The sequence below is a fragment of the Phasianus colchicus genome, chromosome 27 (assembly GCF_987193195.1).
Source record: "Phasianus colchicus chromosome 27, bPhaCol1.hap1.1, whole genome shotgun sequence".
NCBI lineage: Eukaryota > Metazoa > Chordata > Aves > Galliformes > Phasianidae > Phasianus > Phasianus colchicus.
The window spans coordinates 2,209,391-2,232,006 of record NC_143462.1 but is presented as its reverse complement, the minus strand read 5'-3'; the positions used below and the strand labels follow the sequence as shown (position 1 = coordinate 2,232,006).

Sequence of the window (22,616 nt, the reverse complement as noted above, 5' to 3'; positions counted from 1 at the left end):
CAAACCCTAAAGTAGGGAGTCCCAAAAAGGGTGGGGGGGTCTCAAACCCCAAAGTTGGGGGGATCCCAAAAAGGGTTGGGTTCTCAAACCCCAAATGAAGACCCCAAAAGGGTGGGAGTCCTGCGACCCCAAAGTATGGGTCTCAAATCCCAAAAAGTGTGTGTGGGGGTGTCCCAAACCTCAAAGGAGGACCCCAAAAAACTGGGACTCCTGCAACCCCAATTATGGGGTTATGAGTCCTACAACCCCAATTATGGGTCTCAAATCCCAAAAGGGACGTGGGGGGGGGGGTCCCAAACCCCAAAACGGGGATCCCAAAAGAGTGGGGGTCTTGGAACCCCCCCCCAAAGCGGGTGCTCCAAACAGATTCCCCAAAAGAGTGCGTGTGTGTGTGGGGGGGTCCCAACAGCCCCCCAAACCCCACAATTTGGGGGTCCCGTCCCCCCCCCGATATCACAGCAGGTTCCTGTTGCGTTTTGGGATCACTTTGCGCACCGTGCGCCGCTCGGAGATGTTCCTTTTGACGCGGGGGGGGCCGGGGGGGGCCGTTTCGGGACCCAGCGCAGGGCTGGAATGGGCGCGGGTGAGGGTGGGGGGCTCAGCAGGGACCCCCCCTTCCCAGCTCTCCAGGTCCCGCTCTGCGTTCAGCCACGTCTCCAGCAGCCTCACGTAGGTCTCGTAGCGTCGGCACTGCGGCCCCATAAAAAGAAATGGGGTTTTGGGGTCACCCCCCCCAAAATAAAAAGCCCTATAGATATTTGTGGGGTTTCCGTATCTTCTCACTCCGTTCCCCATCCCAACACCTCACATCTTTGCCCCTGGGGAAAACATGGCCTCTGAGGCAGTGCCCCAAATGAGGACCCCAAATGCAGACCCCAAATCTGTCCCCAGACCCTCAAACACCCCACATCTGCCTTCTTCCGACCCCAAATCTGCCCCCAGACCCCCAAACATCCCATATTTACCCCCCAACCCCAAATCCGTCCCCAGACCCCAAAACAGCCCACATTTACCCCCCTGACCCCAAACCTGCCCCCAGGCCCCAAACCTTCCCACATCTGCCCCCAGAACCCAAAACACCCCAAATCTGCCCTCCAACCCCAAATCTGCCCCCCTGACCCCAAATCTGCCCCCAAGCCCGAAAACATCCCACATTTATCCCCCTGACCCCAAAACTGTCCCCAGACCCCAAAACATCCGACATCTGCCCCCTCCCAACCCCAAATCCCCCAAAAACATCCCACATCTGCTCCCCCGATCCCAAATCTGCCCCCAGACCCCCAAACATCCCACATTTACCCCCCTGGCCCCAAAGCACCCCACATCTGCCCCCTCCTGACCCCAAACCCCAAAACATCCCACATCTGCTCCCCTGACCCCAAACCTGCCCCCAGACCCCAAAACAGCCCACATTTAGCTCCCTAAACCCCAAATCTGCCCCCAGACCCCCAAACACCCCACATCTGCCCTCTCTCGACCCCAAACCTGCCCCCAGACCCCAAAACATCCCACACTTACCCCCCAACCCCAAATCTGCTCCCAAACCCCAAAACACCCCGCATCTGCCGCCCCCAACTCCAAATCTGCCCCCAGACCCCAAAACATCCCACATCTGCCCCCTCCCAACCCCAAATCCCAAAACATCCCACATCTGCTCCCCTGACCCCAAATCTGCCCCCAGACCCCAAAACAGCCCTCATCTGCCCTCTCCTGACCCCAAATCTGCTCCCAGACCCCAAAACATCCCACATTTACCCCCCGACCCCAAATCTGCCCCCAGACCCCAAAACAGCCCTCATCTGCCCTCTCCTGACCCCAAACCTGCCCCCAGACCCCAAAACATCCCACATTTACCCCCCTGACCCCAAATCTGCCCCCAGACCGCAAAACACCCCACATCTGCCCCCTCCCAACCCCAAATCCCAAAACATTCCACATCCACTCCCCCGACCCCAAATCTGCCCCCAGATCCCCAAACACCCCTCATCTGCCCTCTCCCGACCCCAAATCTGCTCCCAGACCCCAAAACATCCCACATTTACCCCCCGACCCCAAATCTGCCCCCAGATCCCAAAAACATCCCACATCGGCCTCCCCAACTCCAAACCTACCCCCAGAACCCAAAACACCCCACATCTGCCCTCCAAACCCAAATCTGCCCCCCTGACCCCAAATCTGCCCCCAAGCCCGAAAACATCCCACATTTATCCCCCTGACCCCAAAACATCCTACATCTGCCCCCTCCCGACCCCAAACCCCAAAACATCCTACATCTGCTCCCCCGATCCCAAACCTGCCCCCAAACCCCAAAACAGCCCACATTTACCCCCCTGACCCCAAAACACCCCACATCGGCCCCCCTCCCAACCCCAAACCCCAAAACATCCCACATCTGCTCCCCTGACCCCAAACCTGCCCCCAGACCCCAAAACATCCCACATTTACCCCCCTGACGCCAAATCTGCCCCCAGACCCCCCAAAACATCCCACATCTGCCCCCCTAAACCCCAAATCTGCCCCCAGACCCCCAAACACCCCACATCTGCCCTCTCCCAACCCCAAATCCCAAAACATCCCACATCTGCCCCCCTAAACCCCAAATCTGCCCCCAGACCTCCAAACACCCCTCATCTGCCCTCTCCCAACCCCAAACCTGCCCCCAGACCCCAAAACATCCTACATCTGCCCCCCTGACCCCAAACCTTTTCCTTCCGATCCCAAAATATCCCAGATTTGCCCCCCCATCCCCCTTGCCCCCCAAATCTCCTCCGACCCCAAACTATTTTCCTTTTGCCCCATCTCTGCTCCCCAAGCACCCCAAATCCGGTTCTTTAAACCCCATATCCGCCTCCCAAGACCCCTGAGCACCCCAAACGCAGTTCCCCTGACCCCATATGTTCCCCTCAAGACCCACAAGGACCCCAAATGTGGTCCCTCTGGCCTCCTATCTCCCCCCAAGACCCCATAAGTGCCCCCTTTGCACTTCTTTGACCCATATCTGCCCTCCAAGACCCCCAAAGACCCCAAATATGGACCTTCTGGCCTCGTATCTGCCCCCAAGACCCCAAAGTGTCCCGTTTGCAGTTCTTTGACCCCATATCTGCCCCCAAGACCCCCAGAGACCCTAAATGTGACCCCTCTAACCCCATATCTGCCCCCCAAGACCCCCAAGCCCCCCAAATGTGACCCCTCTGATCCCATATCTGCCCCCAAGACCCCCAAGGACCCCAAATGTGGTCCCTCTGGCCTCGTATCTCCTCCCAAGACCCCATAAGTGCCCCCAATGCAGTTCCTTTGACCCCATATCTGCCACCCAAGACCCTCAATTGCCCCAAACGTGACCCCTCTGACCCCATATCTGCCCCCCAAGACCCCCAATTGCCCCAAATGTGACCCCACTGACCCCATAACTGCCCCCCAAGACCCCCAAGCCCCCCAAATGTGACCCCTCTGATCCCATATCTGCCCCCAAGACCCCATAAGTGCCCCCAATGCAGCTCCTCTGACCCCATATCTGCCCCCCAAGACCCTCAATTGCCCCAAATGTGACCCCTCTGATCCCATATCTGCCCCCCAAGACCCCCAAAGACCCCAAATGTGGTCCCTCTGGCCTCGTATCTCCCCCCAAGACCCCAAAGTGCCCCCACTGCAGTTCTTTGACCCCATATCTGCCCCCCAAGACCCTCAATTGCCCCAAACGTGACCCCTCTGACCCCATATCTGCCCCCCAAGACCCCCAATTGCCCCAAATGTGACCCCACTGACCCCATATCTGCCCCCCAAGACCCCCAATTGCCTCAAATGTGACCCCACTGACCCCATAACTGCCCCCCAAGACCCCCAAGCCCCCCAAATGTGACCCCTCTGATCCCATATCTGCCCCCAAGACCCCCAAGGACCCCAAATGTGACACCTCTGATCCCATATCTGCCCCCAAGACCCCATAAGTGCCCCCAATGCAGTTCCTTTGACCCCATATCTGCCACCCAAGACCCTCAGTTGCCCCAAATGTGACCCCTCTGACCCCATATCTGCCCCCAAGACCCCCAAGCCCCCCAAATGTGGTCCCTCTGATCCCATATCTGCCCCCCAAGCCCCCCAAATGTGGTCCCTCTGGCCTCGCATCTCCCCCCAAGACCCCAAAGTGCCCCCTTTGCACTTCCCTGACCCCATACCTGCCCCCAGGCAGCCCAAAGGCAGCTCCTGTGACCCCACAAGTGCCCCATAAGTGCCCCCGTCACCCCAAGGCCCCGTTCCCACCTCGTACACCAGGTGCTCCCTGTGCAGCCGCTGCTCCTCCAGCTCCCTCCCCCGGCTGCGTTTTTCTGGAAGGTTCCTCTGCAGCTCCAGCAGCTCCTGCTCCGCTCGCTCCATCCACGCCTCGTGTGCGCGCTGCTGCTCCTCCTGTGGGGCGACCCCATAGCGACCCCATAGCGACCCCACATTGGCCCCACAGCACCTCCATAGAGCCCTCAAAGCATCCCCATGGTGTCCCGATAGAGTTCCCTTGGTATCCCCATAGCGACCCCATATTGGCCCCATAGCACCCCCATAGAGTCCTCAAAGCATCCCCATAGAGTCCCCATAGCGACCCCATAGTGGCCCCATAGCGACCCCATAGAGTCCTCAAAGCATCCCCATAGAGTCCCCATAGCGACCCCATAGCGTCCCCATATTGGCCCCATAGCACCCCCATAGAGTCTTCAAAGCATCCCCATGGTGTCCCCATAGACTCCCCTTGGTATCCCCATAGCGACCCCATATTGGCCCCATAGCACCCCTATAGACTCCTCAAAGCATCCCCATAGCGACCCTATAGCGACCCCATATTGGCCCTACAGCACCCCTATAGAGTCCTCAAAGCATCCCCATGGTGTCCCCATAGTGGCCCCATGGAGTCCCCATAGAATCCCTATGGTTGTCTACATGGTGACCCCACAGCAACCCCATAGTGACCCCATATTGGCCCCATAGCGTCCCCATAGAGTGCTCAAAGCATCCCCGTGGTGTCCCCATAGAGTCCCCATAGTGACCCCATGGTCGTCTACATGATCACCCCATATTGGCCCCACAGCACCCCCATAGAGTCCTCAAAGTATCCCCATATTGTCCCCATAGACTCCCCTTGGTATCCCCATAGAGTCCCCATAGTAGCCCCATAGCGTCCCAATATTGGCCCCATAACACCCCCATAGAGTCCCCATAGCGACCCCATAGCGTGCCCATATTGGCCCTACAGCACCTCCATAGAGCCCTCAAAGCATCCCATGGTGTCCCTATAGTGGCCCCATAGAGTCCCAATAGAATCCCTATGGTTGTCTACATGGTGACCCCATAGCGACCCCATAGCGTCCCCATATTGGCCCCATAGCGTCCCCATAGAGTGCTCAAAGCATCCCCGTGGTGACCCCATAGCAACCCCATAGTGACCCCATGGTCGTCTACATGATCACCCCATATTGGCCCCACAGCACCCCCATAGAGTCCTCAAAGTATCCCCATATTGTCCCCATAGACTCCCCTTGGTATCCCCATAGAGTCCCCATAGTAGCCCCATAGCGTCCCAATATTGGCCCCATAACACCCCCATAGAGTCCCCATAGCGACCCCATAGCGTGCCCATATTGGCCCTACAGCACCTCCATAGAGCCCTCAAAGCATCCCATGGTGTCCCTATAGTGGCCCCATAGAGTCCCAATAGAATCCCTATGGTTGTCTACATGGTGACCCCATAGCGACCCCATAGCGTCCCCATATTGGCCCCATAGCGTCCCCATAGAGTGCTCAAAGCATCCCCGTGGTGACCCCATAGCAACCCCATAGTGACCCCATGGTCGTCTACATGATCACCCCATATTGGCCCCATAGCACCCCCATAGAGTCCTCAAAGCATCCCCGTGCTGTCCCCATATTGGCCCCATAGAGTTCCCATGGTTGTCTACATGGTGACCCCATAGCGACCCCATAGCGACCCCATAGCGACCCCATATTGGCCCTACAGCACCCCCATGGAGTCCTCAAAGCATCCCCATGGTGTCCCCATAGTGGCCCCATAGAGTCCCTATGGTTGTCTACATGGTGACCCCATTGAGTCCCCATAGTGTCCCCATAGAGTTCCCATGGTTGTCTACATGGTGACCCCATATTGGCCCTACAGCACCCCCATAGAGTCCTCAAAGCATCCCCATGGTGTGCCTATAGTGGCCCCATAGAGTCCCCATAGAATCCCTATCGTTGTCTACATGGTGACCCCATTAACGACCCCATAGCGACCCCATATTGGCCCCATGGAGTCCCCATAGAATCCCTATGGTTGTCTACATGGTGACCCCATAGCGACCCCATATTGGCCCCATAGTGTCCCAATAGAGTCCTCAAAGCATCCCCGTGGTGTCCCCATAGAGTCCCCATAGAGTTCCCATGGTTGTCTACATGGTGACCCCATATTGGCCCCATAGCATCCCCATGGAGTCCTCAAAGCATCCCCATGGTGGCCCCATAGAGTCCCCATAGTGTCCCCATAAGTTGTCTACATGGTGACCCCATATTGGTCTCATATCACCCCCATGGACTCCTCAAAGCATCCCCATAGAGTCCCCATAGCGACCCCATAGCGTCCCCATATTGGCCCTACAGCACCCCCATAGACTCCTCAAAGCATCCCCATGGTGTCCCCATAGAATCCCTATGGTTGTCTACATAGTGACCCCATAGCAACCCCATAGAGTCCGCAAAGCATCCCCATAGAGTCCCCATAGTAACCCCAAAGCGTCCCCATAGTGGCCCCATAGCATCCCCATAGAGTCCCCATAGAATCCCTATGGTTGTCTACATGGGGACCCCATAGCGACCCCATAGCAACCCCATAGCGACCCCATATTGGTCCCATAGCGTCCCCATAGAGTCCTCAGAGCATCCCCATGGTGTCCCCATAGAGTCTCCATGGTTGTCTACATGGTGACCCCATATTGGCCCCATAGTGACCCCATGGTGTCCCCATCATGTCCCCTTAACGTCCCCCCGTTGTCCCCATGCTGTCCCCATAGTGACCCCATGCCGTCCCCCCGCCCCCCCACTCACCGGCGAGCAGCGGCTGGGCGCAGCCGGCAGGATGGGCCGCGCGAAGCGGCGCTGGGAGCCGACGGCGGCGGGGAACGGCGGCGAGGAGAGCAGGGCGGCCGCCAGGTTGAGGCGGGAGATCCAGGCCGTCATGTCCGCCTCGCTCCTGGGGGGGCACGGCTCAGCGCCCGCGGCCCCACACAGCCCCACGGCCGCCATCTTGGGCCCCACCTTGCCAGTGGCGGCCATCTTGCCCCCCCACCACCTCGCCCCATGGCAGCCATCTTGCCCCATAGCAGCCATCTTGCCCCCCCACCACCTCGCCCCATGGCAGCCATCTTGCACCCCCACCTCGCCCCATGGCAGCCATCTTGCCCCACAGCAGCCATCTTGCCCCCCCCCCACCTCGCCCCATGGCAGCCATCTTGCCCCATAGCAGCCATCTTGCCCCCCCACCACCTCGCCCCATGGCAGCCATCTTGCCCCACAGTGGCCATCTTGCCCCCCCACCAGCTTGCCCCCATGGCAGCCATCTTGCCCCACCAGCTTGCCCCCAAGGCAGCCATCTTGCCCCCATGGCAGCCATTTTACCTACCACCATCTTGCCCCCCACTGCCTCCTTGCCCCGTTTAGCAGCCATCTTGCCCCATAGCAGCCATCTTTCCCACCCACCACCTTGCCCACTTGGCAGCCATCTTGCCCCCACAGTGGCCATCTTGCACCCCCACCTCGCCCCATGGCAGCCATCTTGCCCCACAGCAGCCATCTTGCCCCCCCACCACCTCACACCATGGAAGCCATCTTGCCCCACAGTGGCCATCTTGCCCCCCCACCAGCTTGCCCCCATGGCAGCCATCTTGCCCCACCAGCTTGCCCCCATGGCGGCCGTCTTGCCCCACAGCAGCCATCTTGCCCCACCACCTTGCCCACTTGGGAGCCATCTTGCCCCCACAGTGGCCATCTTGCCCCCCCACCACCTTGCCCACTTGGCAGCCATCTTGCCCCACTGCCTCCTTGCCCCCATGGCAGCCATTTTACCTACCACCATCTTGCCCCCCACCACCTTGCCCCATTTAGCAGCCATCTTGCCCCATAGCAGCCATCTTGCCCCACCACCATCTTGCCCATGATGGCCATCTTGCCCCCTTGGCAGCCATCTTGCCCCATAGTGGCCATCTTGCCCCACCACCACCTTGCCCCCATGGCAGCCATCTTGCCCCAGCACCATCTTCCCCCATGGCAGCCATCTCGGCCTGTGGTGGCCATCTTGGCCCCTAGTGGCCATCTTGCTCCACCACCATCTTCCCCCATGGCAGCCATCTCGGCCCATGGTGACCATCTTGCCCCATGGTGGCCATCTTGCCCTACTGCCATCTTGCCCCATAGCAGCCATCTTGCTCTACTACCACCTTATCCCTTGCAAGTCAACTTCCCCCATAGTGGCCATCTTGCCCCACCACCACCTTGTCCCCAAGGCAGCCATCTTGCCCCATAGTAGCCATCTTGCCCCATTGCCATCTTGTCCCTGTGGCAGCCAACCTGCCCCCCACCTCCTCACCCACTTGGCAGCCATCTCACCCTCCCGCCACCACACCCTACCACCCTGCCCCCTTGGCAGCCATCTTGCCCCATAGTGGCCATCTTGCCCCATCACCACCTTGTCCCCAAGGCAGCCATCTTGCCCCATGACGGCCATCTTGCCCCATCACCACCTTATCCCCAAGGCAGCCATCTTGCCCCATAGTGGCCATCTTGCCCCATCACCACCTTATCCCCAAGGCAGCCATCTTGCCCCATAGTGGCCATCTTGCCCCATCACCATTGTGTCCCCAAGGCAGCCATCTTGCCCCATGACGGCCATCTTGCCCCACCACCACCTTGCCCCCAAGGCAGCCATCTTGCCCCATAGTGGCCATCTTGCCCCATCACCACCGTACCCCCAAGGCAGCCATCTTGCCCCATGACGGCCATCTTGCCCCACCACCACCTTGCCCCCAAGGCAGCCATCTTGCCCCATGACGGCCATCTTGCCCCACCACCACCTTGTCCCCAAGGCAGCCATCTTGCCCCATAGTGGCCATCTTGCCCCATGACGGCCATCTTGCCCCACCACCACCGTGCCCCCAAGGCAGCCATCTTGCCCCATCACCACCTTGCCCCCTTGGCAGCCATCTTGCCCTACGGCGGCCATCTTGCCCTCACGGCAACCACCTCACCCCACCGGCCCACAGCAGGGCAGACTCACGAGGCCTGGAAGAGCAGGACGCGGCGGTCGGCCGTCTGCAGGCGGAAGACGTGTGGCCGCTTGGTGTACTTGCTGGCTCTCTCAGCCAACGCATGATGGACGCCCAGGGGCTCCTCGGCCTCGGTTGTGGGGTCGGGGCCGCGCTGTGCAGAGCCAGCTTTGAGGAAGTAGAGCAGCGTGCCCCTCAGCACGGTGTGGAAGGACTTCCAGCCCCTCCGGCCCCACGGCGCTGTGGGGAGAAGGAGAGGGGTTGGGGTTCCCGAGGGCTGCCATCTTTCCCTAGGCCCTAAAGAACACCTCAATTTCGCCACCCAGGACCATAAACAAACACCCCAAATCTGATTCCTTTCACCCAAATCTGCCCCCAGACCTCAAACACCTCAAACCTGCTCCCTTTGGACCCCAACCCTGCTCCTCAGACCCCACAACACCCCAAATCCCCAACTTTTCCTACCCCAAAACCCCCAAAACACCCCAAATTTTGACCCCCAAACATCCCAAATCTGATTCCTTTCGCCCAAATCCCCCAGACCCCAAACACCCCAAACCTGCTTCCCTTGGACCCCAAATCTGCTCCTCAGACCCCTGAACACCCCAAACCTGCTCCCTTTGGACCCCAACTTTTCCTCCCCCCATACATCCCCCAAAATACCCTAAAGTTATGTCCCAGGCCCCCAAACATTCCAAATCTGATTCCTTTCACCCAAATCTGCCCCCAGACCCCAAAACACCCCAAATCTGCTCCCTTTGGACCCCTAATTTTCCTCCCCCATAGACCCCCAAAACATCCTAAAATTACATCCCAGGCCCCCAAACATCCCAAATCTGACTCCTTCGACCCAAATTTACCCCCAGACTCCCAGGCACCTCAAACCTGCTTCCCTTGGACCCCAAACTTGCCCCTCTTGGACCCCAACCCTTCTTCCTCAGACCCCTGAACATTCCAAACCTTTGGACCCCAACCTTTCCTCCCCCCATACACCCTAAAGTGCCCCCCAGACCCTTAAACAAACACCCCAAATTTGATTCCTTTCACCCAAATCTGCCCCCAGACCTCAAACCTGCTCCCTTTGGACCCCAACCCTGCTCCTCAGACCCCACAACACCCCAAATCCCCAACTTTTCCTACCCCAAAACCCCCCAAACCCCCCAAATTTAGACCCCCAAACATCCCAAATCTGATTCCTTTCACCCAAATCCCCCAGACCCCAAACACCCCAAACCTGCTTCCCTTGGACCCCAAATCTGCTCCTCAGACCCCTGAACACCCCAAACCTGCTCCCTTTGGACCCCAACCTTTCCTCCCCCCATACATCCCCCAAAATACCCTAAAGTTATGTCCTAAGCCCCCAAACATTCCAAATCTGATTGCTTTCACCCAAATCTGCCCCCAGACCCCAAAACACCCCAAATCTGCTCCCTTTGGACCCCTAATTTTCCTCCCCCATAGACCCCCAAAACATCCTAAAATTACATCCCAGGCCCCCAAACACCCCAAATCTGATTCCTTCGACCCAAATCTGTCCCCAGACCCCTGAACACCCCAAAGCTGCTTCCCTTGGACCCCTAATTTTCCTCCCCCATACACCTCTAAAATACCCTAAATTTGCCCCCCAAGCCCCCAAACATCCCAGATCTGATTCTTTCGACCCAAATCTGCCCCCAGACCCCAAACACCCCAAACCTGCTTCCCTTGGACCCCAAATCTGTTCCTCAGACCCCAAACACCTCAAACCTGCTTCCCTTGGACCCCAAATCTGTTCCTCAGACCCCAAACACCCCAAACCTGCTTCCCTTGGACCCCAAATCTGTTCCTCAGACCCCAAACACCCCAAACCTGCTTCCCTTGGACCCCAAATCTGTTCCTCAGACCCCAAACACCCCAAACCTATTTCCCTTGGGCCCCTAATTTTCCTCCTCCATACACCCCTAAAATACTCTAAATTTATCTCCCAGGCCCCCAAACACCCCAAATCTGATTCCTTCGACCCAAATCTGCCCCCAGACCCCAAACACCCCAAACCTGCTTCCCTTGGACCCCAACCCTGTTCCTCAGACCCCAAACTGCTCTCTTGCGCCCCACTCTTTCCTCCCCCTATACCCCCCCAAAGTGCCCCCCACCCCCTTAAACCCCCAAACCTCCTCCCCTCCCCCGTACGCTTTCCTACCCCCAGGCTCCAAAATTCACCCCCTCGACCCCAAATCCACCTTCAGACTCCCACCCCATCACCTCCCCCAGCCCCACATCCGCTTCCCCGACCCCAAACCCCGTATCCCCCCCCAAACCTCCCCCCCCCCCCATCTCTCACCCTTCTTGCCCTCAGCCTCAGCCAGCACCTTTCGTGCCAGCCAGCCCTGCCGAAACGTGGTGGCCCCATCCTGACGTGGCAACTCCACCAAAGATGTGCTGCCCTTCCGGGGGGTTGGGGGGGTCGGGCCTTCGTCCTCCTCCTCCTCCTCGTCGCTGTTTGTAGGGTGGGAGCAGCGTCAGGGCGCATCCTAATGGACTCCCCCCCATTGATGTCCCCAATGTCCCCAGCTCACAGCCCGTACTCACGCCGCCCACTGCAGCTTCTGGCTGCGGATGGAGCTGTACAGAGCCTAAAGGGGATGGAAGCAGATTTAGGGGGGGGTCAGGCTATAGGGTGCCCCCCCCCACTCACCCCCAAATCGCAGCGCCCACCCCCATACCTTCAGCATCTCCTTGGGGAAGTCCTGCCCGTCCATCATCCCGCTGAGGTTGGCCACGAATTCGGCGCTGCTCATGGCACGGCCCAGGCGCTGCGGGGTGGGGGGGTTAAAATGGGGGGTGGGGGTGTTAAAATGGGGGGTGGGGGTGTGTCGACCCCCCCACACCCCACATGGCTTAGGGACACCCCCCAAAATATGAGCAGAGGGAACACAGAGCGACTCACGGGGCCGTGCAGGTCTGTGTTCAGCAGCATGATGGCACAGGTCAGCGAGTGCACTGCATCTGGGGGGGCACAGGGTGGGGGGTTAAAATGGGGAGGGGGCACAGGGTTCAAATGGAAAGGGGTTAAAATGGAGGACGGGGGGGCACAGGGTGGGGGGTTAAGATGGAGTGGGGGGGGGCACAGGGTTAAAATAGAGGGGGGTTAAAATGGAGGAGGAGGGGGCACAGGGTGGGGGGCTTAAAATGGAGGAGGAGGGGGCACAAGGTGGGGGGGTTAAAACGGAGGGGGGGGCACAGGGTTAAAATGGGGGGGGGGCACAGGGTGGGGGGGTTAAAATGAAGGAGGAGGGGGCACAGGGTGGGGGCTTAAGATGGAGGGGGGGCACAGGGTGGGGGGTTAAAATGGAGGAGGAGGGGGCACAGGGTGGGGGGTTAAGATGGAGGGGGGCACAGGGTTAAAATGGAGGGGGGGGCACAGGGTGGGGGGTTAAAATGGAGGAGGAGGGGGGACAGGGTGGGGGGGGGTTAAGATGGGGGGGGGGCACAGTTAAAATGGAGAGGGGTTAAAATGGAGGGGGGGCACAGGGTGGGGGGGTTAAAATGGAGGGGGGGGCACAGGATTAAAATGGAGGGGGGTTAAAATGGGGGGGCACAGGGTGGGGGTTAAAATTGAGGGGGATTAAAATGGGGGGGGGGTAGAGAGTGGGAGGTTAAAATGGAGGAGGAGGGGGCACATAGTGGGGGGGGTTAAAACAGAGGGGGGGGGCACAGGGTTAAAATGGAGCAGGATTAAAATGCAGGAGAAGGGGGGGCACAGGGTGGGGGGTTAAAATGGGGGTGGCCCTCCCCCCCCTCCTCCCCCCCCATCCCAAAACCCTGTAAGAAGACGCAGCGCCCATCACGTGGTTATAGGGGCCATCGTGTAGCTATAGGGGATCTGGGTGGGCTGGGCACCACGTGGGGAAACTGAGGCACGGGATTGGGGGGGGGGTCGTGGATTTGGGGGGGGGTCTCACCTGGGGAAGGGAACGCATTGGGGTTGCAGTGGTGGAAACGGCGGGAGAAGTGACCCAGGATGCGCTCCCGTTCCTGAGTCTCCCCCGTCAGCATCAGAGCCTGCAGGAAGGTCCTGGGGGGGGGAAAAGTGGGGGCGGGGGGTGAAGGGGGTCTTTGCAACCCTACAGTGGGATCCCCCCCAAATCTGAGCCCCCAGCCCCCAAACCAGATGCTAAAGCTGTGTCCCTGCCCCAGAAACCCCAAAAGATCCCAAATCCCTCAACCCCAAACACCCCAAATCCGCTCCCCGGTCCCCAAACCTGCCCCCCCACCCCTCCTTGACCCCCAAACCCCACAAATCCCTCAGCAGCCCCCAGACCCCCCCACACACACCCCAAAACCCTCCCACCTCACTCCCCACCTCCCTTTGACCTCCAAACCCTAAAAATCCCCCACCCACGACCTCAGCAACCCCAGACCCCCCCCACGCACCCCAAAACCCTCCCATCTCACCCCCCACCCCCCCTTGATCCCAAACCCTACAAATCCCCCACCCAAGACCTCAGCAACCCGACCCCCCCACCTCACCCTCCACCTCCCTTTGACCTCCAAACCCCACAAATCTTCCACCCAAGACCCCAGCAACCCCAAACCCTCCCACACGCACCCCAACCCCCCCCCACCTCACCCCCCACCCCCTTGACCCCAAACCCCACAAATCCCCCACCCACGACCCCAGCAACCCCAGACCCCCCCCACACACACACCCCAAAACCCCCCCACCTCAGCCCCCAACCCCCCAAATCCCCAAACCCCACCAATCCCCCAGCAGCCCCAGACCCCCGCATACGCACCCCAAACCCCCCCCACCTCACCCCCCACCCCCTTGACCCCCAAACCCCACAAATCCCCCACCCAAGACCCCAGCAACCCCAGACCCCCCCACCTCATCCCCCACCCCCCTTTGACCTCCAAACCCCACAAATCCCCCACCCACAACCCCAGCAGCCCCCAGACCCCCCCACACACACCCCAAAACCCTCCCACCTCACTCCCCACCTCCTTTTGACCTCCAAACCCTAAAAATCCCCCACCCACGACCTCAGCAAGCCCTGACCCCCCACACGCACCCCAAAACCCCCCCATCTCACCCCCCACCCCCCTTGACCCCCAAACCCCACAAATCCCCCACCCACGACCCCAGCAACCCCAGACCCCCCCCCACACACACCCCAAAACCCCCCCACCTCACTCCCCACCCCCCCTTGACCCCAAACCCCATAAATCCCCCACCCAAGACCCCAGCAACCTGACCCCCCCACCTCACCCCCCACCCCCCTTTGACCCCCAAACCCCACAAATCCCCCACCCATGACCCCAGCAGCCTCCAGACCCCCCCCCACACCCCAAAACCCCACCTCACCCCCCACCCCCCCAAACCCCCAAACCCCACCAATCCCCCAGCAGCCCCCAGACCCCCCCCCACACACCCCAAAACCCTCCCACCTCACTCCCCACCTCCTTTTGACCTCCAAACCCTAAAAATCCCCCACCCACGACCTCAGCAAGCTCTGACCCCCCACACGCACCCCAAAACCCCCCCATCTCACCCCCCACCCCCCTTGACCCCCAAACCCCACAAATCCCCCACCCAAGACCCCAGCAACCCCAGACCCCCCCACCTCATCCCCCACCCCCCTTTGACCTCCAAACCCCACAAATCCCCCCCCCACAACCCCAGCAGCCCCCAACCCCCCCCCCCCATGCACCCCCCCCCCCCCTTGCTCCCATCAGCCTCACTGGGGGAACCCATGGGGGTCTGTACCCCAACCCCCCCCCCCCCCCAACCCCCCCCCCCTACCGCAGCGCCTGGTCCAGCGTCTGCCCTTCAAACTGGAAGAACTCCAGGTACTCCTGGGCCACCGTGCTGCTGAATGCATTGCTTGGGGGGGGGGCACAATATAAAGCTTGGGGGGGGGGTCCCAGCCACAGGACTGCCCCCCCCCCAACCTCAAAGACCCCCCCCCTTACTTCTTCCGTAGGAACGCGGCCACCTGGGACTTCTTGAAGCCATCGAGGTGGAAGAGGCGTGAGGCCAAACGTTGAGCATCCTCACGGCCCCCCGGCCCCCCCGGCGGGCACCTGGGGGTACATGGGGTTGGGGGGCTCAGGGGGGGTCTTTGGGGGGCGGGGGGGGGGATTGGGGGTTTTTTATGGAGGTGGGTGGGGAATGGGGGATGGGCAGATGGATGGGTGGGGGGATGTGGGGTGGGTGGGGGGTGGGGAGGGCAAATGGGGGTTGGGGGGTGGATGGGCAGGCAGAGGGGGGGCTGGGGGGCAGGTGGGGGTCTGGGGGGGTTTTGGGGGGTCTAAGGGGGATAGATGGGCAGAATGGGGACAGAAGGAGGCTGGGTGGGTGGATGGACGGACAGATGGATGGACAGAGGGGGGTCTGAGGTCAGGGGGTCTGGGGGGAGCAGATGGGGGTCTAAGGGGCTAGATGAGCAGAATGGGGTCTGTAGGGACAGACAGGAGGCTGGGGGGTGGATGGATGGACAGATGGGGGGCTGGGGGGCAGGTGGGGGTCTGGGGGGGTCTTGGGTGGTCTAAGGGGGTAGATGGACAGAATGGGGTCTGTAGGGACAGACATGAGGCTGGGGGGTGGATGGACGGACAGATGGGGGGCTGGGGGGGTTTTGGGGGGGTCTAAGGGGGATAGATGGGCAGAATGGGGACAGACAGGAGGCTGGGGGGTGGATGGACAGACAGATGGGGGGCTGGGGTCAGGGCATCTGGGGGGGGGTTTGGGGGGTCTAAGGGGGATAGATGAGCACAATGGGGTCTGTAGGGACAGACAGGAGGCTGGGGGGTGGATGGATGGACAGATGGGGGGCTGGAGGGCAGGTGGGGGTCTGGGGGGGTCTGGGGGGGTCTGGGGGGGTCTTGGGTGGTCTAAGGGGGTAGATGGACAGAATGGGGTCTGTAGGACTGACAGAAGGCTGGGGGGTGGACGGACGGACAGATGGGGGGCTGGGGTCAGGGCGTCTGGGGGGGTTTTGGGGGGTCTAAGGGGGATAGATGGGCAGAATGGGGTCTGTATGGACAGACAGGAGGCTGGGGGGTGGATGGACGGACAGATGGATGGACAGAGGGGGGTCTGGGGTCAGGGGGTCTGGGGGGAGCAGATGGGGGTCTAAGGGGGATAGATGAGCAGAATGGGCTCTGTAGGGACAGACAGGAGGCTGGGGGGTGGATGGATGGACAGATGGGGGGCTGGGGGGCAGGTGGGGGTCTGGGGGGGTCTTGGGGGGTCTAAGGGGGGTGGATGGACAGAATGGGGTCTGTAGGGACAGACATGAGGCTGGGGGGTGGATGGACGGACAGATGGGGGGCTGGGGGGCAGGTGGGGGTCTGGGGGGGACAGAGGGATGGATGGACAGATGGAGGCGTGGGGGGGCAGAGAGACAGAATGGGGGTGTGGGGGTGTGAGTGGGAGTCTGGGGGGGGATGAGGAATAGGGGGACAGACAGACAGACAGATAGGGGGTCTATGGGGGTTGTGGGGGGATCTGAGGGGGCGGGTGGGGCTTTAGGGGGATGGATGGACAGATGGAGAAGGGTCTGGGGGTGTGGGAGGAAATGGGGGGGGGCACGTGGACAGAATGGGGTCTGAGCGGACAGACAGAGCGCCGGGGGGGCAGATGGGGGTCTTGAGGCATGGATGGGGGAGTCTGGGGTGGATGGATGGATTACACGGGGGTATGGGGGCAGCTGGGGGTCTTGGGGGGGGCAGGCAGGCATGGGGGTGTTTGCAGGGATGGAGGGGGGCACAGACAGACAGATGGACACGAGTTTATGGGAACAGAGGGGTTACAAGAGGGCCTCCCCCCAAAAAATAGGGGTGCAGTGCGGGGTCCCTCACCCATGGGTGCCAGCGGGGGGGTCCGGCGGGGGCTCCTGGCCACTCTCAGGGGGCAGCTCCTCCGTGCTGGGGCATGGGGACGTGGGGGGGGGGGTGGGGAGCTGCGCCACGACCCCCCCAGGGGCACAGAGACCCCCCGGTGTGGGGGGAGCCCCCCGAAGCCCCCCAGCACCCCCCAGCCCTGGAGGTCCCAGTGGCGGCCGGGCAGAGGTTGGGAAGGATGTGAGGGGGGTCTGGGGGCTGCGGGGGGGCAGCTGTTGCCCCCCCTGGGGCAAATTTGAGGAGGGAGAGGGGAGGATAAGGGGGGAGTTGTGGGGCTGCTGCCCCCCTCCCTGGAGGTATGGGGGGGTTGAGGGGGATGAATTTGGGGGGCTGGGGGGCTTCTGGTGCCCCCCTCCCTGCGGGTGATGGAGGGGTTCAGGGCAGCTGTGGGGGGGGGAATCCAGGGGGGTGGGGGGGTTCTGGTGCCCCCCTCCCTGCAGGTGATGGGGGGACATTTGGGGGCTTTGGGGGGGTGAATGTGGGGAGGTGGGGGACTTCTGAGGGTGATATGGGGCAGATGGGTGTGAGAGGCTGAGAGGCTCCGGGTCTCCCCCCAAAGGTGCCAAATCTTTGGGGTGCTCAGGGCTGGGGGGGGGCGAGTCCCCTTCTCTTGGGAGTCTGGGGGGGTCCTGGTGCCCCCCAGCTGGGGTCGAATCCAGGGGGTCAGAAAGCGCCAGACCTGAGAAGGGGGAAGAAAACATGGTGTGTGTGGGGGGGGGGGGGGGATGTCCATCAACATCAGCCCCCAAAATCTGCGATATCCCCCCATCTATCAACCAGTCTCCCCCCCAACCCCAAAAAAAAAAAAGGGGGTTGGGGTCCCGCACTCACCTCGCTCAGCCACACCGTCCTCATCACTGTCCCTTCTTGTGGACACTGTGACCTGCAGGGGGGACAGCGGGGTGGGCACGCCGCTATGGGGGGGAGGGGGGGAGTTTTGGGGTGCCCCCAGCCCCCTCCCCACCCCACGTACCTCCTGGGTGCCCCCCATGGTGGGGGCTGCCGCGATGTCCCCCTCGGTGATCTGCAGGTGTGGTTTGTAGAGCCCGCAGAAGAGAGGGTTGGTGTGGAAGTGGGGCTCCTCTTCCTCCACGTCCTCCTCTTCCTCACCATCTTCCTCCTCATCTTCGTCCTCCTCCTCCTCCTCCTCTTCCTCCTCCTCTTGCTCGCTCCATTTGGGGGCCCCATCTCTGGGACTGAGCTTGGGGGAGGTGGTCTCATCTATGGGTGTGGGTTGGGGGGAGGTGGGACCACCCATGGGTGTGGGTTGGGGGGAGGTGGTCTCATCCATAGGCGTGGATTTGGGGGTGGTGGTCTCATCCGTAGGAGCTCGTCCCCATGAGGTGGTCTCATCCATAGGCATGGATTTGGGGGAGGTGGTCCCATCCATAGGTGTGGATTTGGGGGTGGTGGTCCCATCCATAGGTATGGATTTGGGGGAGGTGGTCCCATCCATAAGCCTGGATTTGGGGGAGGTGGTCTCATCCATACGCGTGGATTTGGGGGTGGTGGTCTCATCTATTGGAACTCGTCCCCATGAGGTGGTTTCATCCATAGGTATGAATTTGGGGGTGGTGGTCCCATCCATAGGCCTGGATTTGGGGGTGGTCTCATCCGTAGGAGCTCGTCCCCATGAGGTGGTCTTATCCATAGGTATGAATTTGGGGGAGGTGGTCTCATCCATAGGCGTGGATTTGGGGGTGGTGGTCTCATCCGTAGGTGTGGGTTTGGGGGTGGTGGTCTCATCCATAGGAACTCGTCCCCATAAGATGGTTTCATCCATAGGCCTGGATTTGGGGGTGGTGGTCCCATCCATAGGCGTGGATTTGGGGGTGGTGGTCTCATCCGTAGGAGCTCGTCCCCATGAGGTGGTCTCATCCATAGGTATGGATTTGGGGGTGGTGGTCCCATCCGTAGGTGTGGATTTGGGGGTGGTGGTCTCATCCATAGGAACTCGTCCCCATGAGATGGTCTTATCCATAGGTATGGATTTGGGGAAGGTGGTCCCATCCATAGGCGTGGATTTGGGGGTGGTGGTCTCATCCATAGGAACTCGTCCCCACATGGTGGTCCCATTCACATGTGTGGGATCGGAGGAGGTGGCCCCAAAGGTGGGTGTGGATTTGGGTGAGAGGATCCCATAGGTGGGCACGTGCTGGTGGGGTGGGATGCTCCCACCCATGGGGGACATCGGGGAGGTGGTCTCAGACATGGAGCTCCAGCTCTGGGCTTCCATCAAGGTGCTCCCATCCATGGGCACGGATTGGGGCGAGGTGATCCCATAAGCACCCTCCTTCGAGGTTCTCCCATAGGTGGGGATGGGTTCCGTTGAGGTGATCCCATGGGTGCTCAGATCCTTTGGGGTTGTTCTCCCGTATATGGATTGGGGTGAGATCCCATAGGGGTCCACGTCCTCCATTGAGGTTCTCCCACAGGTGGGGATGGGTTCTGTTACGGTGATCCCATGGGTGCTCACGTCCTTTGGGGTGGTTCTCCCATATATGGATTGGGGTGAGATCCCATAGGGGTCCACGTTCTCCATCAAGGTTCTCCCAGGAGTGGGGATGGATTGGGGTGAGATCCCATAAGCATCCACATCCTCCTTTGAGGTTCTCCCATAGGTGGGGATGGGTTCTGTTGAGGTGATCCCATGGGTGCTCACATCCTTTGGGGTGGATCTCCCATATATGGATTGGGGCGAGATCCCATAAGTGTCCACGTTCTCCATCGAGGTTCTCCCATAGGTGGGGATGGGTTCTGTTGAGGTGATCCCATGGGTGCTCACATCTTTTGGGGAGGTGTTCCCATATGTGGGGATGGGTTGGGGTGAGATCCCATAAACATCTGCGTCCTCCAGCAAGGTTCTCCCACAGGTGGAGATGGATTCAGTTGAGGTGGTCCCACGGCTGCTCACATCCTTTGGGGTGGTTCTCCCATACGTGGGGACGGATTGAGGTGTGACCCCATAGACATCCGTGTCGCCCACTGAGGTTCCCCCAAATGTGGGGATGGACTCTGATAAGGCGATCCCACAGGTGGCTGCATCCTTTGGGGAGGGGTTCCCATACGTGGGGATGGATTGGGGTGGGGTCCCATAGGTGCCCACGGCCTCCATTGAGGTTCTCCCATAGGTGGGGGTGGATTCATAGGTGGTCCCATACATGGACACATCTTCTGTGGAGGTTCTCCCATAGGTGGGGATGGGTTCTGTTGAGGTGGTCCCATGGGTGGTCGCATCCTTTGGGGAGGGGTTCCCATACCCAGGGATGGATCGGGGTGAGATCCCATAGGCATCTGTGTCTTCCATTGAGGTTGTCCCACAGCTGGGGGTGGGTTCTGTTGAGGTGGTCCCATGGGTGGCCGCATCCTTTGGGGAGGTTCTCCCATAGGTGGGGATGGATTGGGGTGAGATCCCATAGGTGTCCACATCCTGCAGCGAGGTTCTCCCATAGGTGGGGATGGATTGGGGTGACGTGGTCCCATGGGAGGCGGTCCCATGGGCGGTCGCATCCTTTGGGGAGGTGTTCCCATGCCCAGGGATGGATTGGGGTGGGGTCCCATAGGTGCCTGTGTCCTCCACTGAGGTTCCCCCATAGGTGGGGATGGATTCATAGGTGGCCCCATACACGCACACGTCCTCTGAGGAGGTTCCCCCATAGGTGGGTTCTGTTGAGGTGGTCCCATGGGAGGCGGTCCCATGGGCGGTCGCATCCTTTGGGGGGAGGTTCCCATACCCAGGGGTGGATCGGGGTGAGATCCCATAGGTGCCCACGTCCTCCATTGAGGTTCCCCCATACGTGGGGATGCACTCAGCTGAGGAGATCCCACAGGTGGCCGCATCCTTTGCAGAGCTTCTCCCACACGTAGGGACGGATTCGGCTGCGCTGACCCCACACGAGCCGACCCCATAGGAGCTCGCATCCTTTGCAGAGCTTCTCCCATACGTGGGGATGGACTGGGGTGTGCCGACCCCACACGAGCCGACCCCATGGGCAGCCTGGGAGCTCGTCCCAAACGCAGCGATGGATCCGGTTGGTTCGGTGCCACGGGCGGCCGCAAACTTTGGCGAGGTTCTCCCATCCGTGGCGACGGATCGGGCCGAGACCCCGCAGGACCCCACACCCTGCAACGAGACCCCGGACCCCCCGCTCCCCTCAACATCCCCGCGTCGGGACCCATCGTGGCGCCCGTCCCCACCGCGCGTCCCCTCGATGGCGCCCTGCAGGTCCCACACGCACATCTGGGCCTGCACCAGGCTGGCCCAGAAGACATCTGCGGGCGGCGGGTTGGGGGCTCCGGGGGTCCCCGCAGGCGATGCCGCGTCGGAGAAGACGATGGCGTCCTGTGTTGCGGGGATGGGGGGGCGGCCCCCGGGCTGCTCCATGCTGGCACCGCTACGGCAGCCCCTCCGGCGGCGCCATGGCCGTGGGTCGGGCCTGGAGGGTGGGAGAGGAAGGTGGTGAGGGATGGATGGATGCTATGGGGCCGGCGCCCTATAGGGTGTGGGGAGCCCCATCGCGTGCCCCACACCGTCACCGCGTCACCGCTCGCTGGCTTCCGGCCCCGCTGCTGGGGCAGGAAAGGGGGAGGGGAGGGAGGAAACCCAGCACCCCCCCCCCCCCCGCCCCATAGGGCTCCCCACGCTGCGCCCCACACCCTGCCCCACATCTGCCCTATGAGCACGGCCCCATAGCAGCCGCCCGAAGCCACTGTGAACCACGGGGTGGGGGGCACACGTGTGTCACCCCCCCCCCCCCATACACACACAGCGTCCCCACAGCCAGCCCTACACCCACGGGGGGGGGGTGCAGGGGGGGTGCCCAAAATGTGGGGCGGGGAAGCACTGCGCCCCACAAGTGGGAGCTTCCGGGGTGCGTGTGTGTGCGTGCGGGTGGGGGGGGGGCTTGGGGGTGTAAATCCCACGGGGGGGACGCACACGTGTGGGGCCTCCCTGCGGGGGGTGGGGGGCACGGCGGGTGGGTGACCCCCCCCAGAGCCACGGGGAAAGGGGGGCGCGTAGGGGAGCAGCCACGGGGCGAGGGCGCCGTGGGGTGGGGGCCTCCAAATAGCGGGCGGGGGTCCCATGTTGGGGGGGGGTCGGAGCTCCCACCCCCCTCCCCGCGCTCCCCCTCCCCGCTCCCCCCTCCCCTTACCGGCACCGCCGGCGCGCGCCGAGGGGCGTGGCCAGGACAGGCCCCTCCCCTTCCTCTCCCCGCCCACTGTGGGGCGTGGCTTCGGCTGGGCCCACCCACTCGGCCAATCGGGCGAGGCCACGCCCCTTTTCTACTTATTCCCCGCCCCAGCAGCGTTCTTATTGGCCTCCATCGACCGGAAGAGGAAATTCCATCAACCGGAAGAGGAAATTTCATCCACCGGAAGACGAAATTGCGAGAGGGTGCCGCTTCCGCAACGAGCGGCGTAGCGGGGCGGGGAGCCTCC

General features: G+C 61.4%; 1 protein-coding gene across 5 annotated transcripts; it reads right to left on the bottom strand.

Annotated features, from left to right (window-relative positions):
• Positions 1–167: 167 nt before the first annotated feature.
• On the bottom strand, positions 168–22,433 carry LOC116239874 (uncharacterized). 5 transcript variants are annotated; one of them, XM_090125462.1, is made up of 16 exons: positions 22,331–22,433; positions 18,998–21,613; positions 18,151–18,964; positions 18,009–18,060; positions 17,136–17,856; positions 15,246–15,356; positions 15,076–15,156; positions 13,235–13,347; positions 12,220–12,278; positions 11,996–12,085; positions 11,862–11,905; positions 11,614–11,768; positions 9,305–9,533; positions 7,081–7,225; positions 4,261–4,404; positions 168–690 (listed from the first exon to the last, which is right to left on the bottom strand). In XM_090125462.1, the coding sequence occupies exons 2-16, from the start codon at positions 21,559–21,561 to the stop codon at positions 454–456; spliced, it is 5,559 nt and encodes a 1,852-aa protein (XP_089981588.1). In that variant the 5' UTR covers positions 21,562–21,613; positions 22,331–22,433; the 3' UTR covers positions 168–453. The 5 variants fall into 5 exon arrangements, 3 of the variants coding, with proteins under 3 accessions (XP_089981588.1, XP_089981589.1, XP_089981590.1); XM_090125463.1 differs by having other exon boundaries at positions 18,151–21,613; positions 22,331–22,431; XR_016460089.1 differs by lacking the exons at positions 168–690; positions 4,261–4,404 and adding an exon at positions 7,411–7,980 and having other exon boundaries at positions 7,192–7,378; positions 8,037–9,533; positions 18,151–21,613.
• Between the last annotated feature and the right edge of the window lie 183 nt (positions 22,434–22,616).

Bases quoted from the DNA above. Each gene is read 5' to 3' on its own strand.
- LOC116239874 (XM_090125463.1), bottom strand. From the start codon at position 21,561: ATGGAGCAGCCCGGGGGCCGCCCCCCCATCCCCGCAACACAGGACGCC. The intron at 11,906-11,995 runs GTATGGGGGTGG...CATCCCCTTTAG, and splicing joins TCCCCAAGGAGATGCTGAAG to GCTCTGTACAGCTCCATCCG. The intron at 11,769-11,861 runs GTGAGTACGGGC...CCCTACAAACAG, and splicing joins CAGAAGCTGCAGTGGGCGGC to CGACGAGGAGGAGGAGGAGG.